Source organism: Citrus sinensis, chromosome 3 (genome assembly GCF_022201045.2).
Source record: "Citrus sinensis cultivar Valencia sweet orange chromosome 3, DVS_A1.0, whole genome shotgun sequence".
NCBI classification, from domain to species: Eukaryota; Viridiplantae; Streptophyta; class Magnoliopsida; order Sapindales; family Rutaceae; genus Citrus; species Citrus sinensis.
In genome coordinates this window covers 16,876,050-16,898,164 of record NC_068558.1, presented here as the reverse complement: position 1 = coordinate 16,898,164, position 22,115 = coordinate 16,876,050, and the positions used below count along the sequence as shown (strand labels likewise).

At 32.4% G+C, this 22,115-nt stretch overlaps 2 protein-coding genes across 2 annotated transcripts; both read right to left on the bottom strand.

Annotated features, from left to right (window-relative positions):
• Positions 1–1,723: 1,723 nt before the first annotated feature.
• LOC127900619 (uncharacterized mitochondrial protein AtMg00810-like) lies at positions 1,724–2,410 on the bottom strand. The gene is made up of 2 exons (XM_052435786.1): positions 1,991–2,410; positions 1,724–1,924 (listed from the first exon to the last, which is right to left on the bottom strand). Exons 1-2 carry the CDS (start codon positions 2,408–2,410, stop codon positions 1,724–1,726), a joined length of 621 nt encoding a protein of 206 aa, XP_052291746.1.
• Positions 2,411–21,026: 18,616 nt separating this feature from the next.
• LOC102615144 (60S ribosomal protein L27) lies at positions 21,027–21,638 on the bottom strand. The gene has a single exon (XM_006477985.4). It carries the CDS (start codon positions 21,568–21,570, stop codon positions 21,163–21,165), a length of 408 nt encoding a protein of 135 aa, XP_006478048.2. The 5' UTR covers positions 21,571–21,638; the 3' UTR covers positions 21,027–21,162.
• Between the last annotated feature and the right edge of the window lie 477 nt (positions 21,639–22,115).

The window sequence follows — 22,115 nt, the reverse complement described above, 5'->3', positions numbered from 1 at the left end:
GGGGGAGAGGGACCTTACTTAAACGACTGGATATGGTTATCTGTAATGATGAGTGGATGGTGAATTTTCCCGAGTCTCAAGTCTTACATCTCCCACGAATCAGTTCGGATCACCGCCCAATTTTTGTCCTTTTTATTAAGAACAGAGCACGACACCATAATACTAAACCTTTTCGATTTCTTGCTTCTTGGCTTACAGATAGTAAATTTCAAGAGTCTCTAATAATTGGGCAAAGTCTGAGAATTATTTGCTGGCTGCCAATAATTTTGTGCACAAGGTTAGAAAGTGGAATAAAGAAGATTTTGGCAATATTCAAAAGAGGAAAAACTGAATCTTAGCTAGGTTGGGGGATATTCAGCGTGCTCTAGAATTTCACTCATCGGGAAATCTTATTGAGCTAGAAGCCAACCTTAAAAGGGAGCTCGAGGTGATTTTATCTCAAGAGGAAATATTCTGGTATCAAAAATCTAGACACGATTGGATTGCTTGGGGAGATCGGAATACGTCCTATTTCCATCGCCAAACAATCCAACGCCGGAGAACTAATAGAATTGATATACTCAAGGATGATAATGGCAATTGGATTAGTGATGCAGAACAAATTAAAAGTTATGCTGTGGGTTTTTTACGAGACTTTATACGAAGGAGACGGACTGTCATCACGATTATTCTTGTAGGGGGGACTTTCCTATAGTTGAGGATTCTCAAATGGAGAAGCTCAACCAGGTTTTATCTGATGATGAGATTCGGCAAGCCATTTTCAGCATACAGCCTTTCAAAGTGCATGGAATTGATGGGTTACACGTTGTATTCTATCAATCTCAGTGGGATGTGGTTAGAGATTCAGTTTGTACTTTGGTGAAAAGGGGTTTTGCAGGCAGTAGCCTTCATAAGGAAATCAACAAGACTTTGATTGTCCTAATTCCAAAAACGGATAACCCGAGTAGCCTCAAGATGTATCGTTCAATTAGCTTATGTCCTGTTATCTACAAGACCATTACAAAGATTGTGGCTAATAGGCTTAAGACAACTCTTCCTAATTTGATTGGGCTGACTCAGACGAGTTTTCTACCGGGAAGACATATTACAAATAATATTGTTATTGCTCAGGAGTGAAAGAAAACTGAAGTTGTTTGTTTTAAGAGAAAACTTACAGAGAAAATTTATTTCATTAATTATGGGTTTATTAATCTTATTTACAACTGAATCAAATACATCTTATATACTCACGAGATTAGTTACATACACACAAGAATGATTAATAACAGATTTTAACAACTTGTGCTGACTTGTTATTTCTCATAACTAACTCTGGTGATCTGGCACTGTTGAGCTAGCATTGTTGACTAACTTCATCATCTGATACTAACGACTTCTTCACCTTTTTATTCTTCATAAGCTCAGCACAATGAGCTTCCTTAACAGCCCCCCTCAAACTCAAGGGACATATCTGTACATTGAGTTTGTCTCTTAGGTAGTTAAAGTGAATAAATGAGAGAGGCTTTGTCATGATATCAACTATCTGTTCTACACTAGGAATGTACTGAATTTGTAGCTCTCCTGCAATTACTTTGTTTCTGATGAAGTGCATGTCAAGCTCAATGTGTTTAGTTCTTGAATGGCAAACAAGATTGCGAGCTAATTCAGTGGCACTGATGTTGTCACACTAAATAGTAGGAGTTTCTGTACAACACAAACCAATCTCAGAAAACAGAGATTGTAACTAGCTTATCTCTGCACTAGCTGAAGCTAAGGCTCTATATTCACTTTCTGCACTTGATCTGGCAATGACTGATTGCTTTTTGGATGACCATGACATTAGATTGTTTCCCAAGTAAATGCAATAAGCACCAACAGATTTTCTATCATCAAGATCACAAGCCCAATCTGCATCAGTGAATCCTGTAATCTTCATCTCTTTATGCTAAACAAATTTAAGTCCATAATCTTGAGTGGACTTCAAGTGTCTGAGCACTCTCTTACAAGCTACCAAATGTTGCATTGTAGGAGTGGAAACATACTGGCTTAACTTGTTGACAACAAATGTAATTTCTGGTCTTGTTTGGATCAGATACTGCATTCCCTTCACAATGCTTCTGTAATGTGTAGGATCAGTAACATATTGACCAAGATGACCTGAAGTTTCCTTCTGTAGCTTTATTCCAGTGCTCATAGGTATGTCAATTCCTTTGCATTCAAGTAGCTGAACTTTGGATAACAAATCTCTTATGTATTTTCTTTGTGACAGATAAATACAGCCTGCATCATACAAAACTTCAATACCCAGAAAATAAGACAAATTTCCCAAATCTTTCAATGCAAAGACTCTGCTCAGTTCAGCTATAAAGGTTTCTAATGCTGCACTATATGGTCCTGTAATTAAGATATCATCCACATAGATCAGCACCATTATCATGAAGTTTCTTGTTTTCTTTATGAACAAAGAAGAGTCTGCTCATGAGTTTATGAAATCCCACTGTAACAAGCAACTTTTTAACTTCTCATACCAAGCTCTTGGAGCTTGTTTAAGGCCATAGAGAGACTTGTGAAGTTTGCACATAAAATCTGGTTTCTAATCACTAACAAAGCCTGTTGGTTGATCCATAAACACCTCTTCTGTCAGTTCTCCATTAAGAAAATCATTATTTACATCAAATTGCCTTATCTCCCATTGTTTCATGACAGCTAAACTGATCACCACTCTGACAGTAGCTGACTTTACTACAGGGCTAAATGTTTCAAAACAATTAACCCCTTCAATCTGCTGAAATCCCTTAGCTACTAGCCTGACTTTATACTTGGCCAAACTTCCATCAAAATTTTGTTTAACTCTAAATACCCACTTGTTGCCAACAATTTTCTGACCAGCTGATCTAGGACCCAGAGACCATGTATTGTTATTGATTAGAGCATTGTACTCATCCTTCATGGCTGCAAACCATTTAGGATTCTCCATAGCTTCTTTGACAGATTCTGGTTCTTTATAAACAAGTGTGACATTGTAGAGTTTAGGTTTAAAAATCCCAGCTTTGCTTCTAGTGGTCATGGAGTGTGTGTTTACTGGTGTAATAATATGTTGTGTATGTTCTGGAGCTGAGATATATGGAATAGTGTTTAGTGATATTTGATCAGGTGGAGAAATATAAGGCTCTGGCTCTGTATGTGGTTCAACTGTTTGTGGTAAAGAGTGAGAATCAATGTTGTATGCAGAATTACCTGAGTGATGAAGATTGCTACTGGTAGATTTTGCAGAATCATGATTATAGTAGTTGCTGTCATTTGATATTGGAGACATTAACAAAGTGGATAGATGATACACTTGTTGAGAAGTAAATGGTAGATTTGAACATGAATTTGATGAGTTTGAAGTGAAAACAGAATATGATGAGTAAGTAAACAAGTTCTCATCAAATATAACATGTCTAGCTATATAAGTTTGACCAGATGGGTGCAGACACTTGTAAGCTTTATGAGAAGGGCTATAACCTATGAAGATACATTTACTAGAATGATATGCAAACTTATGCTTGTTGTAATCTCTCAAATAAGGATAGCATGCACAACCAAAAAATTTAAGCATTTTGTAATCTGGTTTATGACTGAAAAGCTTTTCATATGGTGTAAGAAATTTCAAAGTTGCAGAAGGCAACCTGTTAATATGATAAACATCAGTTTGGAAAGCTTCCCACCAAAATTGTAAGGCAATTTAGCTTGAGCTAAAAGTGTGAGACCTAACTCAATCACATGTCTATGCTTTCTTTCAACTACCCCATTTTGGTGATGTGTATAGGGACATGAGTGCCTGAAAATAATTCCATTTTGATTCAAGAATTCAGTAAATGCTCGGTACTCTCCCCCCCAATTCAGATTGCAGCTTTTTAATTGAGCATTGAAACTGTTTTTTAACTTGCAATATGAATAATTTGAAAATTTGTAAGGCTTCTGATTTCAACTTTAATGGGTAAATCCAAGTATATCGGCTGAAATCATCAACAAAGCTGATATAATAGACATGACCAGCTCTAGAAGGAGTAGGTGAGGGACCCCACAAATCAATATGAATGAGTTCAAGTATGTGAGAAGTTTTGGTTTCAGTAACAGGAAAATACAGTCTATGAACTTTGCCCATTTGACATGCCTCACATATTTGCTGTGCAGCTTATTTGATAAAAGTGGTAGAGAGATTGATAGTTTTATCATTCTTAAGTAAATGTATTAGTACATCATGATGAGGATGACCAAATCTTCTATGAAGCAAACTGAGTTATTAACTGATGCATTACAAGGAGAGACAATAGTTTGATAACAAGACATAGAAGTTGAATGATTATTTTGAGCACCAGTTGTAACAGGAAAGGAAAGATGACAAGTAGACAGCATTGACAAAGGCTTATTTGAAGAAATTTGACCCAAGAAAGAAGAAAGAGATGTTTGAGATGACTTTAATAGCAACTTGTATAATCCTTTTTCAGCAAGACCTTGCAGAAGTACTCGTCCCTTCAGTGAATCCTTTACATAACATACATTGCCAACAAATTCAATGGAAAGATTATTAAGTTCTTAGTAATTGAAGGAACTAATAAAATATCCTTAAGTGTTATAGGTGTGTGTTTGCAGGTAGTATGAAGACTTTTATAGTTAAAACAAGCATCACCAATATGAGTAATGATCAAACCTTGTCCATTCCAATAGTAAGCTGGTCTAAGCCTTTGAACTCTTCTCGCACATGCATGTTTGCCATGTTATTTGTAATGTGATGTGTGGCACCACTGTCCAGATACCATCCTTCATTTGATGAGTCTTCCAGATTAGCAACATAAGCTTCAGGCAAAGTAAATGCTTCTGATGGATAAGAAGAGACAGGTGAGTAATGTACTGGTTAACAGTTGGAGTTGAAACTAGAAAATTCATAAGGATCTTCAATAACTGACTGTTGATATGAGAATGGCTCGAAATTAGCCATATATGCACCTTTAGGTCCCATTATTTTTCCTCTACCAAATTGCTTTAGTGAAGGAGAATAACTATCATCATATCAATACCAGCAAGCATCAACAGTATGACCTTGTTTGTGACATATTTGGCATACAAGTATTAACTCACTAGATTCACCAGTAGAACTACTTGAGTTGTTTATAGGAGAAAACATATTCCTCACATGTGGTGACCTAGGATGATGTGTAAACTGTTGATTCCTCCCAAAACCTGTAGCATGTCCTCTGCCAAAACCACCAACAGTACTACTACCAGCTGGAAAACCTCTAGGATAAGAAGTAAAGAACATGCCTCGACCAAAATTTTGACCTCTTCTTCCAAATTGACCAAAAGATCCATTACCATAAGCATTTCTCCTAGGAATGCCTCTCATATGTGAATAGTTTGCATTCATCATGTTGTAATTAGCATTAAACATGGCCTGAGAATTCTGAGAATTCTAATTTTGTTCCAGCCTACCCTCATGAGTCAACAAAAGTGCATATGCATCATCATAATTCATTTTATTTGCTGTGATTATTGAAGTTAAATCCAGATAGCCAGATCCTAATCCATTAAGAGTTCTTATCAACAGATCTTTTTCAGTTATATTATCACCAGCACAAGCAAGCTTATTAGCAAGTACCTTCATTTTTTAACAATACTCTTCAATCGACATTGATTCTTTTCTCAAAGTATCTAATTCATATCGAAATTGCATTACCTTTGCTTCAGATTGAACTCCAAATTGCTTTTCAATTGATTTCCAGACATCAAATGAAGTATCATAATTGAGAATTGAGCTTAGAATACCTTCACTTATAGTTGAAAAGAGCCAGCTTAGCAGAGTCTGATCATGAGCTCTCCAATTAACATATGCTGGATTCTCAGTTCTCTCCACAGATCCATCAGTTCGTGCTTGAGAAAGATACTGTTCTGGAATGTTTTGATTTTCTGAGATAAATCTTTCAAGTCTATTTCCTCTTATTGAAGTCAGAACTTTTTTACGCCAGAGAAGAAAATTTGATCGATCAAGCTTGACGGTTGTAGCAAAAGTAAATGAAATTTGAGTAGATTGAGTTTGATGAACAATCGAATGATTTTGATTAGTTGTACTGGAACTAGCCATTGTGGCTCTGATACCATGAAAGAAAACTTAAGTTGTTTGTTTTGAGAGAAAACTTACAGAGAAAATTTATTTAATTAATTTTGGGTTTATTAATCTTATTTACAACTGAATCAAATACATCTTATATACTCACGAGATTGGTTACATACACACAAGAATGATTAATAACAGACTTTAACAACTTGTGCTGACTTGTTATTTCTCATAACTAACTCTGGTGATCTGGCACTGCTGAGCTGGCATTGTTGACTAACTTCATCATCTGATACTAACGACTTCTTCACATTTCTATTCTTCATAAGCTCAGCACAATGAGCTTCCTTAACAGGGAGATTGTACACACTATGCATCGGAAAAAAGGAAAAATTGGCCAAATGCTTATTAAGATTGACTTAGAAAAGGCTTATGATTGCCTAAGCTGGGAGTTTGTACATGAAACCTTACGAGAAATCTGTTTGCCCAACGAGAGTATTTGCCTTATTATGGATTGTATAACTTCAGCTACCATGCAGCTTCTATGGAATGGTGAGTGTACGGGTTCTTTTTCTCCCTCAAGAGGCATCAGACAAGGCGACCCACTCTCACCGTATATTTTTGTGCTCTGTATAAAGAGATTGGCCCATGGAATTACTCGTGCAGTTTAGAGCATTCGATGGCGCCCTATTCACCTTTCCTACCAGGGTACCCCTATAACTCACTTTTTTTTTGCCGATGATCTCCTCATTCTTGCTGAAGCTTCTTGTGACCAGGCTAAGATTATCCATGAGGTACTGAATACTTTCTGTGCTAGCTCGGGTGAGAAAGTGAATAACAAAAATCTCAGGTTTTTTTCTCCAAGAGTGTCAAACCGCCTGAGATGCAGAAAATTCGTAAACGGCTTAGGTTTTCGATTACAACGGACTTGGGCAAATATCTGGGCATGCCTATAATTTATAAAAGAGTAACCACAGGTACCTATTAGGGGATTTTGGAGAAGGTTGAACAGAGGTTAAATGGCTCGAATGCTAAACTCTTATCCTTAGCGGGTAGAGTTACTCTTGCTCAATCGGTACTTGAGGCGCTTCCTGTCTATTCCATGCAAACCACGAGGTTACCTAATGGTATCACTAATAAAATTGATCAAGCCTGCCGCGCTTTCATTTAGAGTGGCAATTTTGATCATAAAAGGATGCATCTAGTTGGGTGGGCTAAGCTTTGTCAACCGAAGTTATATGGTGGCCTGGGATTAAAAAACTTACAACTTATGAATGATGCTTTGTTGATGAAATTGGTTGGGGCATTCTCTCTTCTCCAAATAGTTATTGGGTACAAATCATCTGCTCAAAGTATGGAGTTATTCCGGGCTCCCCACATTCGGGTTTCCATACTAAAAACGGCTCGTACTTATGGAAGGCTCTGGGACAAATTTGGAGTAAGGTGCTTGGTGGCTTAAGGTGGATAATGGGCAATGGTCAGAAAATTCACTTTTGGCGGGATATTTGGGTGGCTGAAACGCCTTTGTATAATCTATCTATTGCTCTTGTTCCTGAAGATATTGTTGAGGGATGCATAGCAGACTTTGTTACTCCTGAGGGATCTTGGCGTTGGAATCTCTTTGGCCATCTTATCCCTCATAATATTTTGTTGATGATAGCAGCGGTTAAGCCTCTAGATGCGCATAGCGGCAGTGATCATTTCTATTGGGCTCACTCCCCCTCTGGTTTTTTTACGGCAAAGTCAGCTTATCAACAGCTCAGTCAGAACGATCTCTCTCATACAGATCCTTGTTGGAAGACTTTATGGAAATAGAAGGGGCCACAACGTATTAGAATGTTTTTATGGCTCGCTGTTCAGGAGAAGCTCAAGTGTAATGCGGCGCTTGTTAAGAGGCATATTGGTACAGACGCAGCGTGCCCTCAATGTGATGGTGGTATTGAAGATGCCCTTCACGCTCTTAGAGATTGTTTTGTGGTGAGAAGGATATGGCGGGAACTCATCCCAAGTAGCAAGTATGGTAATTTCTTTTCTATTCCTTTACGTGCATGGTTATTTCAGAATTTGAATAATAATGGGCATTGGGATAGAAACTGTGCATGGGCCTGCATGTTTGGTGTTGCTTTATGGAGGATTTGGTTTTGGCGCAATAAGTATGTTTTTTAAGGTAGTGCAACTAACGTTAATGCCATGGTGATAGATATCAAGTCTCGAGCTGAGGAAATTCATAGAGTTTTTCACATCCTTGATATAAATAAGTGTAAGAGAGTGGAAAAGTATTTTGGTTGGCTGCCCCTAGTTTGGCCTGAGTATAAATTGAATACGGATGGAGCTTGTAAGGCATCAAATTTAGCTTTAGCTGGAGGTTTAATTAGAGATGCTCATGGGGGGTGGATAGAAGGCTTCGACATGAATATTGGGACGTGTTCAATCACAAATGCTAATCTTTGGGGCATGTATTAGGGACTCATTTTGGCTTGGAATAAGGGCATTCGGCTGCTGATTGTAGAGGTTGATAGTCTATGTGTTACACAGCTTATCCAAAGTCAGACTCCATCCACTAATGCATCATCTTCTCTCGTCAATGGCATCTGGGAGCTCCTCTCTTGTAATTGGCAAGTTTCTGTACATCACATTTATCGGGAGGCCAATTTCGCTGCAGATTTCCTTGCTACTTTCGTTCTCTCACTCCCTCTTGGGTTCCATGTTTTACCAATCCCTCCCCCCGGTGTTGATGTTTACTTGTACAGTGATAGTTCGGGGGGTTCGTTCCCTCGTTTTGTTAAGCTTTAGCTTTTGCTAGGCTCATTTTTCCTTTACCAAAAAAAAAATTACATTATAAATGGCTTCGTCATATAAGATTTTCTCGTAAAGTATGAATATCCAAAATATGTTTTAGGCTGTAAATAGTTGGCCTCAATTTAAAAAGAATCGGTCTAAAATAGAAGTAAGACAAATGATACTAATAAAGCAACCTAATCACTTTATCATCATTAGTATTCAATAGACTGCATTCTCATAAATTGATTCAATAATATGTATTTAAAAAAAAAACAGATAACACAAAATGCAACATGTCACTTCATGACATTACATACTTATGAATTATTTTCTTTCTTTCTTTCTTTTTTGGGGTTAAATCATAGTTTTAATTCCTGTATATTGATCATTATTGCAGTAGTACTTATACAAAATAAGAGAAATACTTAATTAATAAATCAATGGCACCCCCTACAGGCAATAGTAAGTATATTCTTATGAGCTTTTTGATGCTTTTCCATGAAATACTCTTCACTTATAAGTTCAGAACAATTGAGACTGTCAAGTAATGTTGCAAGATTAATAGAGTGTAAAGTATCTTAGTTATAGATTTTTGGCCAGTCTGTTTTTTATTACATGAGATTATTACTCAAGATACAACATATTACATAATACTATAATTGGTATTTAAAATTACATAATTATTGCCACAATGCTATATAAATGAGGAAGGGAATATAAATTAAACTCCCACAATACTTCTGAGAGAGTGGCTCTAGTCACTGGACTAAGAGCATCTTCAAAAGACTTTTTAGATTTTACTCTTCAAATATCAATTTGCTTACTGATGTGGCAAATAAGTGGATGGAAAAATACAATCTCCTCCAAAAGACTCATCAAATAAGAATAAGTTAACATTATTTTAATCAAATCTTTCCACTATTAAATTAAATTGTTGTTATGTTTTTTAAAGGAAACATAAATAATAATTATTGCAGTCTTATCTTTTCAATAAATAATAAAAAATATTAATATAAGAGGGAGAAATCCGCTCGGCAATATTGAAGAGTGAGAAATAAATCTTATTGGAAGAATCTAAATTAACGTATCTTTTGGAGTGTTTAATATTATGACTCTTCAAATAAGAAGTAGAATTTTATTTGAAGAGTCTTTTGGAGATGCTCTAAGGCCCAATGGTTGATTCTTGGCCAGTCCTAGTTGACTAAAATTAGCATGCTTTCAGTATTTACCATAAAGAGTAAATTGAAGATGATTAAAGTAAGATATTTTGACATTTTCAATTTCTTAACTTAATTGTAAACCGCTTAATTAGAATTAAAAGATATGTGTAAAACAAAAAAAAAAAAAAGATTAAGATTAAGGGAAGAACTGTAGATTAGCGGCCTTGATAGGATTGACCAAGATTCCATAAATCAGCATTAAATAAAACACGTTGTCTTGTGCGTTATGATAAGAGTTGTGACATACGTGCAATTAATTTTATCATTTCTAGTGTTATATTTTTGTTGGTTTATTTGTTGGATTTTTTTCTTAATTTATATAAATTGTGAAGCCATTTTTTGACGATGTAAAGTTATTGTTTTGAACAATATCCTTTACATGAAATTAGATAAAATTTTAATTATATAAATCATAAACTAGAAACATTGTGATTCTAAATATAAAAAAAATGAAAGATATTTAACTTGTTAGGATTTTACATTGGGAATAGATATGATAGAAACAAGTATGCATCAACAATTATAAGTCGATATTAGTTTCATAACTTACAAAACTAATTAAAAATTGATCAAATCCAAATTGGATCAATTTTAATCTTTAAAAAGTAAATCAAATCTAAAACTAAGGGTGCGTTTGGGATTGATGTTGATTAGTTGTAGCTTAAAAGTTACAACAGTAAAGTGTTTGGTAAACACTAGCTGTTGTAGCTTAAAAGCCTTATTGATATGATTTTTCACTTGTATAATAGAGAATCTATTGTATCTTCAATAATTTTGTTAAAATTATTATTTAAAATTTATATTTACTACATATTATTAACTTTTATTTCATAATTACAGTTTTTTTTCACAACAGCTGTAATTTTTAAGTTACAGCATCTCATTCCCAAACGCACCCTAAACCATGTAAGTCTAATGCTTGCTCCTATATCATTATGAAGTTAGCAATTGTTCCTTAATTACAAAAAGATAAAATAACGACTCTCGCATTCCTCATTTGTTGATACACTAATCATCAATGTCATTATAAAGAGTTTAGAATCCAGCTACGGTGCCCGTTGGACACCAGACCCCGCTTTTTGTCCATATATCCCAATCGTTAGATTTAAATTACTGTAATCCAACGACCAACGGCTATGATTTTGAAAATGAACGATAATGTGTATATGGGTACCATATAATCAGTTGCAGCAAATTGGTTTTAGAAATCTATAAATCCTTTTTATCATTTAGACTTTTACCCTTCTTTTGTCCTGACTCTGTTGTCATGGGTCCTCCATCACCTTCTTTATTGTCTCCATCATTAGCTGAAATGCTTTCACTGTTGGAAACCTATCCATTACCCTGAAATAAAAAAGAAACGAAGTGAATTTTTTTATGTGAACTTTAAAAAAAAAAAAAGACAAACAAATGTTAAAAATCAAGATTCATGGTGCTAGCTAGATATGCACCTATAGATGGAGCATTGGCAGCTCATTTCATAGGTTGTGGTTGATGTCTATGAAGCTTGTTGTTGACTCTTTGAAAGTGATCGAGATTATCTTGGCTTTCTCTTATTACCAGGGCTTTGACATTGTAAAGATTAGTCAAGCCATTGGTGTTGATTTTAATCCAAGGTGCTGAAGGAGCATACCAAACATAGTGGAGGTAGTTGAGGAGAAACGCTTAGCAAAAAGAATTTGCGGGATCGAAAAATAGGCAAAGCACTTGTACCATCCCTAATATAAAGCATAGGGGATATTTATTTCCAAACAATTTTGTGAGTAATGAAATGTTCATTACTTATCTTTTAGCATTTTTCATTATTGTGAGCATATAAAAGTATTCTCTTATTGTTGTTGATAACAGTAGTATTGCTACAACTTCTTTTTCCCCGTTCTGCCGTACAAATTGCTATTAATGTCAAATTGATTGTTTCTCACAAATAATTTGTTCATGGATGATTATCATATGTGACACGCAATAAATTTCTTTACTATTATCCAAAATCAAAAAATTATAGCATACTCATATTTTAAAAAAAAATTATAGCATATAAAATAATTAAATTAGTATATGTAATAATTCATGAATTTATTATATATTACCTCAGTAGAATCTCCAAATATGAATACTCTATATACACATTACCTCTTCATAGTAATAAAAATTATGGTCCCAACTTGGGACCAGTTATAATTAGGAATAAATTCCACATTGTAATAAGTTATATTTTTTATAGGTTCCGTCTTAAATAAACAAAACCTTGACCTAGTGTTTAAGAAAACATGAACCAGAGGTATAGAGAAGGATATTAACGCCACACTCAAGATTTAAATGAGAATGTGAGTAATGAGTTTATTTTAGAATGCCACAAGAATGCAAATTCTTGATAAGTTCACTAGTTTTTAAAAGAACCAAAGAAAGAATGATCTTTCAGATTCAAAATAACATTCATATCTAATTGTCTTACATAGTAAGGTTGCTGAGTTTAAATAGGCTAATACAAATGGAAACATTGGAACAACCTCTCAAGTACAGGTTTGTGAAATGATACTTCAAAAGTCTTCACCAACCCACCATTATTAATGCTAGTCATTGACAAACTTAAAGTTAGCCTACCATAATTAATGTTAGTCATTGACAAACATAATGCTAGTCCACCATCATTGATGGTAGACTTACCTAACACATTGACAAACTTAAAACAAAACAAATAAATGAAGTTGAATAAACAAAGGAATGATTGGAATTCCCAAGCCTGAAAAAACTGTAATAAATTGGTCATAACACCTTTTAGAGAACTTCAAATCCAGCTCTGTAAAGTTAACTTAATTATCTTTCCAACGGTATATAGCTTGGACATTAGTTCCAGCTCAATCAATACCAATTTTATTTCAAATTTGCCTTTTATACATTTGATCAAAATTGTGTATTTGGCTGCCAAATAACTTGAATAATGCCCACAATGCCTTGTCTTCTCTCCAAGCCCATTTCATGATGTCTTGCATCTTGAATTGCATTTTCAGTCCACATTTTCTCAATTAATCCATTTAAAGAAGCTTGCATCTTTTTTGCTCTAACTCTTGTAATTGGGCCTCTATGAATGTGCAAATGATTTCTTGAAACTTTAATGGTATTCTCTTGATGGTTCTCATCAAAAAGTAAGGGTACGATTATAACATATTTAACAGGAGAGGGTATCTTGAGATATTTTTTAAAATATAAAAAGTAAATGGATATTTAAATTAAAATATAAAGACTAAATGAGAGTTTACTTATATTTTCCAAGTTTATAGATAAAATTTGCTTATTTTCAAAAGAAATGATGGAAACCACAAAGAAAATAAAAAAGAATGGACGGGACTTTTGAAAACAGTGGTCTTCATGAGAGAAAGTGATACATCATGAAAAGTCGTTGTACATAATTTCATTATAATTTTAATTGAATGGCGATCTAGCTATAGAGAAAAAATTTTAGATATGGTAGATTAGTGTAAAAAGTATTGTTATATTAATTAAATTACATAGTTAGTTTAGTAATATAGGATTTTGTTAAATATGAGTGTTTAAAGTATATTTTAGAATGCAAGTACTATAAGAAAATTGACAATAGATGACAACCACTTTTTGATAGAAATCATTTTATCATGTAAGTATGATGGAGTCGCGATAGAATTTTGGTCTATCAAACGATTAATGATGTACTTGTGACAAAATATTTGTTTATCAAGAATTTATTATATGTGTGTGATAGAAATTAACTCAGCCACAAACATTATGATAAAATTTTGATATTGACCGTGTTTGACCAAATTTAAAAGTATTATTTTATTTTTTGAAAATCCAAAATGTGGTGTTTAGCTTGTGAAATGATTTTTAAAAAATATATATATATAATAAAATGGTGCATTTAACCGAAATCTAAACCAAGCCAAGAATTTTCCAAGTCCTAAACACTACACTACTCAGCCATCATCACTTTCACTTTCACGAAGGCCACTGAAACCCATTGTCACACTCATCGTCACTCTCACTCCACAATCAACATTGAAACCCTAGCCATAGTCATTGTCACACTTTCAATCAATCAGCCTACACTCACCATACTCATCTTCACTCTTACTCTAACAAATGGCAGTCAAACCCTAGGCATATATATCATCACTATCACTCTCACAATCAGCATTTAAAACCTAGTCACACTCATCTTCATACTATTAATCAGTAAGCTACTACGACTACCTAAACCCTAGCTGACCAACAGTTCCATACACTTAAGTTGTTTTTACACAATTGGCCATTACCAACACCAAACGAACAACAACACCCAAATCACAAACCCATTGATTGAATTTGAGCCGACCACCATGACCACGAATGGCGATGGCACAATGTGACACGAACCATCCACTCCCTGACATAGTCACACAAACTAGAGGATTGTAGCCCTGAACCTTCAATTTCAGGTTTTGTTCTTCTTCTTCATCTAATTTTGTTTAAAGCCCTAACTGGTTGAGTTCAATTTTGTATTATGTAGAGTTTTTGAGTGAGTGATTGGCTGAATGACTAAATGAGATGATGGGTTTGGTTAAGAAGTGCCATTAGATGATAGAGATAGAGAGAGTGAAGGTTTTTTATTTGTGATTTATAAAGGTTGAAGTTAATGCAATTGGAGATGGGCAGAGAAAGTTGAGATTGTGCAAGACTGCTGATAAGGTAGCTCTACGTCTGTGTTTGTGATTTTGTTGGTGAAGAGGCAAGGGGTAAAGTAGTTGCCACCCATGCTTCCTCATTTTTACATAAATATGGAAACTTGCAAACCCAAAAAAGAAAAATGCTAAACAAAATATCGATTTTTTTTTTAATTTGACAAGCAAACTTTTTACTTGTGCAAGGTTGTTACTGTCATAGCTATGAGAGAGAGAAAAAGATTAAAATGGGCTATCTGGTTTTACTTTTGGTGGTTGTAATTACATTTCATTACTTCGCAAACCAACTTTTACTTTTTCATTCTTTTTATTGTTTGTAACGTTATCTTTATTTTTTTGTTTCGTATTGTATTTCAATGACATGGAGTTATATATTGATAAATGTTATCTTGATTTGTATCTTAGAAACGTGTTGCTTAGGTAAAGGTCATCTTTTTCGCAAAAAAAAAAAAAAGATGTGGCGCAACCACATTTTTCATTAAGTAATAGTAGCATGTGCATATAGGGCAACCAACTTTGTCATACATGGTCCTAAATACGTCTATATGAATTATATTAAGTAAAGTAATGTGTTATTATCAATTGTTCTTTTTTTCTTTTGGGAATTTTTGTTTCAATCTTAGATTATATGCTACCATTTCTTTTAAATCATCTTCAAAACCCAATGGCAATGGTCACAAAAAACAGCGAAATCACCGTTGATTAGCCATTAAAGTTTAAGGGTAATTTTTAAAAACCTCCCCTGAGGTTTGAGGCTGTTGCAAGTAGATGGTGAAAATCATTTTATTTGTAAAAGGCCCCCTACCATTAGTTAAAATTTTCATTGACTAACTGTTGACTTTGAAAAGACAATATTACCCCCAATATTTACAATTCTAAATATTTACAATTTCATAAGTAATTAAAACAATTATTTTCACCATGATCAAGTTATTGATATTTCCTTAAAATCTTAAAAAAATAAAATTACAAATCTTAAAATAATTTTTTTAAAGTTTGTAATAAAATTACAAATCTTAATTATTTGATATAAAAATGTAATTTTTTAAAGTTTGTAATAAAATTACAAATCTTAATTATTTGATATAAAAATATAATTTTTTTTAAGTTTGTAATTTTAATTTTTTTAAGATTTTAAGGAAATTTTAACTGACGTAAACTTTTTTTTAAGTTTGTAATAAAATTACAAATCTTAATTATTTGATATAAAAATGTAATTTTTTAAAGTTTGTAATAAAATTAAAAATCTTAATTATTTGATATAAAATATAATTTTTTTTAAGTTTGTAATTTTATTTTTTTTAAAATTTTAAGGAAATTTTAACTGACGTAAACTATTATTGGGGGTAATATTGTCTTTTTAAAGTCAACAGTTAGTCAATGAAAATTTTAACTAACGGTAGGGGGTCTTTTACAAATAAAATGATTTTCACCATCTACTTGCAACAGCCTCAAAGCTCAGGGGAGGTTTTTAAAAATTACCCAAAGTTTAATGGCTGTTGAAGCTTGATTTGGTGTCGTGGCCACACATCAGAGCACATTGCCACCACTGTTGGATTCAGGGTGGTATGAAGTTTCTATCCTGACCTTTCCAATCACCGTCGCATGAATTCTGGTCGTCGTTGGTCTGTGAGGGCATTTTGATAATTTTGGACTTCGAGGTTAATTTTTACCTTCATCATTTTTAAATATTTCTAAGTACTTAATTTGATGGATATATTTCAATATAATATCAATAATAATGTGCATTTGATTTTCAATCTGGTATAACTCTGTGTTGAAATTTGAAGGATATACAAATCTTAATTAAGTGCATATTTTATTGGGATTTTTTCAGCAATAAAATTTGTTTTGCTTCTACCAATGAGTTTGTGTCCATTACGTATTGAAATACTCCCATGAAATCCTAGTGCCTATATAAAGAGTGGTATTTCACTATTGAAGGTTGACGCACAACACAGAGCATAAAGTAGAGAAGCAAAATTTGGCCTCTTCCCTAAAGAGTCCGGATTTGGCGCATAATGTTGTGTTGATTTGTTTTCTTATATTCTTTTCATCTCTGTGGAGAGTTTATGTGGATCTTGGATCACTAGACGTTGAAGAATTGAAGAATTGAAGAATTGATATTGACCACTTTGCGAAGTGCCTTAAGGATCGTGGATCAAGAGGGGTAGCAATTATTCAAGAGAAGCAGATTCAATCTAAGGTTGAGTAAATTGTATGGTAATAAATTGTAAGTGAGAGTCTTAAGTTTAGTAAATCCATAGGTTGTAACATCTCAACTTAGTGAATTGCTTTTCATTTGGGCGTGGCCTCGTGGATGTAGAATTGATTAATCTCAACCACATAAAAATTTCCGTGTCATTTATTTTCTGCATTTTTTTTGTGTTTTTAGAAAATTAATATTTTTTACGCTGATGAACAGTAATCGTGAACAGTAACAGTAAACAATATTTCTGAAAATTAATTAAGTTGTTAATTTTTTGTTTTTAATTGCCTACATCTATTTGTCATAGATTTAAATTCCTTTCAATGTTGATAATCAAAAGGAGCAACAAAATCTTTCAATTTCACTAGTCAGTACATAGCTCTTCATAGAACTGTTATAAGGTAAAACACGCCTTTATAACCACACAATTAAAGTTATAACGTGTTTTTTACTATTTATTACTTTGCATGTATGGTTGTGAATTTGTACTCTACCTTGGAGCAACTCCAAGGTAGCCATTGCCTTATTTTAGTCGTGATTCACTACGATAAAAAAGAAGCTCCTTCTCAGTGGTCACTTTACTCTATAAAAAGTTTGACGCTCTCTTAAATGATGCTTTATGAAAACATTTCTATTTTTTTTAATGATATTTAAGCAAACAGTAGAAGTTGATTTATTTTAATTGTGCATATAGACTCATCAATTTAGGAAATGGTTGCACAAACCTTTTTTTAAGTTAAAAAATGATTACAGAAATTGGAAAGTTTGAATATTTGTCTAAAACAAAGTTTATATGATAATTTTAGAAACCAATGAAGTCTATGTAAAAAATGATTACAGAAATTGGAAAGTCCGAATATTTGTCTAAAACGAAGTTTATATGATAATTTTAGAAACCAATGAAGTCTACGTGTACATTTAATCAAAGGATAAAAGTCCATTTAATCATTATATTTTTAAAAATATCTCAAAACATCTCTACCATTAAATTATTGATACCCTTGCAGTTACTTTTGTTCCTTTTGACTTGTTTGACAATATTACCCTCTTATAATAATATTTCTTTTTTTACATTAATAAAAAGAAAAAATTAAATTACTAATTTAACCTCCAAAAAGTAAAAGAGACACAAAAAGCATATATATTCATTTTTTGAAGCTCACGAGTCCAAAAAAATTAATATTACAAAAAATAAATTATTTTTTTGGATATTAATAAAAAATTAATATATTAACTCTTCAGCAGAGCATTCCACAAAAATTAATGTATTTCTTTGTTTTATTTCATCAATTTTTTTATTAATGTAAAAAAAAACATTAAAAAAAATATTATTATAAAAGGGTAACATTATAAAAGCAAGTTAAAATAAAAAAACTTAATGATAGGGGTGTCAATAGTTTAATAATTTACATGTTTGGAAGTATTTTTAAAAATATATAGACTAAATGAACACTTACCTTGAAATACAGAGACCGAACAAATTTTAACCCTTTAACCAAATCTAAGGGCTCTTGGTGGCTTTTTCTTACTCATATGAGATTAAGTTTTGCATACACGAATAGTTTTAACATTGTAAAATCTTCTATTAATGCAAGAATCGCTTTATACAAATTCTTTCTAACAGCATTTCTGCTGCTATGATTTTAGACTTAAACTCTTCAGATTTTATTACAATCGTATGGGTATGTGTACTGAATTAATGGTCCATACAAAATGAATTTGTTTATTTCCTCGTCGTAAAGGGAATGAGTTTTAATAGGGACTCATCGTTCCCCTTTATAATGTAGCAATAAGTGAATAAAAAAATTCAATCCTATTAGTTACTATTAAATTCAAAAAACAAACAAAACTTTTCTATTAGAAAAAAGAAAAAAGGACCTGCATCTCCAAAGCTACAAAAACCCTTAAATTTAAAAGGGACACCAAGATTTCTTTTTAACTTGAATACAATAATTAAAAAAATTGTATGAAATTTTTTTAATTAATACAAATTTAATATAAATAATATAATATATCTAGTAGACTAATAATATTAAATTATTTTAAATATTTAAAGTAAGATTAAAATTTTAAATTATTATATTTATTTTAATAATATATTTGTATTTATTATGAAGATTTTAAATACATCTTTGGGTTAAATAGATTTAAAATTGAGAAAATATCCCCAATTAATAATATTAGAATTAACTTTTACATAATATTCAAAATAATTTTAATTTTAATTTATCTATTTTAATATTATGTTTTTGTTCATTATTAAAAATTCCTCTGGGATTAAGGAACCCAACAATCGATTTATATATTGTGAAAAAAATATTACATAAAGAAACTTGAGCAAATATTATATAAAATACTTGAGTTTGAGATTATTAGTAAGGAGCGAAGGTGGAATGTCGAAGGCTTGAAGCTGACATGATTAGTTATAAAAACATGAAGGATAATAGCTTGTAAAAGTTATCAAGTATCAAATATTATATAAAAATACTTGAGTTTAAGATGATTAGTAAGGAGCGAAGGTGGAATGTTGAAGCTGACATGATTAGTTATAAAAACATGAAGGATAATAGCTTGTAAAAGTTATCAAGTATCTATTTGTGTTTAGCGGTCTGGAGGGGATGGAAAATAAATTAAAAAGTTTAGTGTTTTTGAAAGTGTGATCTTTTTATGTTTTTTTTTTAAATGTATTTAAAAAAACAAAAAAAAAAAAAACTCATAAAAGTTTGGTGTTTAAGCAAATATTATTATTAAGGTTGAAGTTATTGTTGTGTTAAAAAAACAAAAAAAAAACAAAAAACAAAAACTTAGAATTATATATCAAAATTTTGGAAGACCATAATAAGTGTTTGTTACTTATTCTAAATGCTTGGACAATTTTCGGTAAGAAAAAGGGAGAAAGAAAAACAAAAGATTAATTAAAGGGTAAGGCTATTTATGCACTAAAATTTATTCTAAATACTGTTATTTTAATAAAATAATTTATTACAAAATATTTATTAAGTGAATTACTATTAAATACAATCTTATTTAATTCAATATAACATAATTATTTTGGACATCCATATAACACCAACTATTATTATACATTTCTCCTATCTTAAAATTTGTTTCAAAATCTTAAAAATGCTTACTACTTAGCTTAAACAAAGAGCAAAACAATATGAATTTATTTCAAAATCTTAAAAATACTTACTACTTAGCTTAAACATAGAGCAAAACAATGTGTTTTGAAAGGATTTTGACTAAAAGACATGTGTGATCCTTCTAGATCAACCAAGCTAAATTATAAATTTATTATAGACGCTTACATGAATGTCAGCATATAAAAGAGTGAAAAAATAATACAACATAAAAAATTTCACTCTAGACAAAGTATATATATTTACTAAAACAAGTCTGTAACTCCAATTACTTTTAATATTGAATTTTAGATTCTATTTTAATATTAAATTTGAAAGTGTAGTGCAAGAGTATCATGACTATAAATTCAGTTATTTTTAGCAAAGATTAATTGCGGGAAATATTTTAGGGAAAACTGAATAAAACTTTATTATTATATAAAAATTATTAAAAATTTAATGATTTTTTTATTTTTTGGTTCTTGCTACCAAGTCAATCCGTAGTATGAACCGTTTATTTTTCAAAAAATGAAGTAAAACAAAAATACTGAAAAAATGCCATTTTTTAACCTTTTGATTAAAAAATAAAAATCAAAATCAAAAGCATCTAAAACCCATTTAATTAAGGTCTTCTACTTTTCTTTCTTCTTCTTCCTTTGTAATATCTATAAGAGGAAAATTTATATTTTGTTTTTTTAAATTTTTACTAGGGCAAAGAGAGTCCATGATTCAATGTTACATCTTGACTTGATTCTATTGTTGCAAAAGCATGCTAAATTATTTCTCTATTAGCCATGTCTCTATATTTCTTCAAAACAATTGGCCGAGAATTTTGTGTCACCAAATAGCAGCAAATCGAATACCTCCCATCTCAATTGTCACAATATTTTTTCTAACCACTGATTTCAGTTCATCACTAGCATTTCCAAATGTTGCAAAATCATGATCATATATAATAAAATAACAAAAATAATTGAAGAAACAGTAATCAAATGACCGCATAAAACTAAACTCAATATTTCCTCTATAACAAAAACAAAAATCTCAAAAACTTGAACAATAATCTTTAAAACCTGAGCTTAGAGAAGAACCATCTGTTCTTGCCCGTCTTGAACCTCTCTTCGAGCCTCCTCTTGGTCTCCTTCGCGGCAGTCACCTTCTTGTCTTTAGTCTGCAAGACATCGGGATTAATCACGTCCTTCAAATCGACGTCCAGCGTGTACCTCGTCGGCATCAAGTGGCTCTGATTCACCAGCTTTATGAACGCCTTCACGCGCGATTTCTTGGCCGTCTTTTTGGCCGAGTCCTTGCGGACGACCTTCGCCGGGTACTTCGCCACGCCGGCGACCAAGCAGTGGCCGTACGGACGGTCGCGCGTGCCGTCGTCGAAGGACCTGATGATCACCGCCTTCCGTCCGGCGTAGCGGCCTTGTAGGAGGACCACTGCCTTGTTTGGTTTCAGGAACTTCACCATCTTCGCTCCAATGAGAGTGCTGCTGCTGAGACTGGCGATTTAATTAGGGTTGTAATTCAAAAGAGAGGTATTTATGCCCTCGCCTTCCTTCCGTCATATGGATAAAACACGGGGACCTATTTGGAAGACGCTAAATTTAGGAGCACTGATGCGATGGATTTCGTTTACTAAATGGTTTATTTGGTTTTTAAGCAAAATACAAGCACTTCATTGTTAATTACCCAAAAATTAAAACTCCTATAAAAATTTAATAGTCTCAGTTTGAGAAAGTTATAAATAAGAATTAAGGGTTAATAACATATTAAAGAATTAATAACATATTGTAATAATTTATATATTTTTTAAGAACTTGTTTTAAGGAACTTATCTCTATATAATAATAATCATCTATATATTGTAAAAATATATGTTGGAATATGTCTCCGTATAATACAATTAGACAAGAATAGAAAATTATGTAAGAGAATGCAAACATTTATAAATGTTTTAGATGACTTTGCATATTACTAACAATAGTATATAGATGCATCTACAAGTTTTTTATA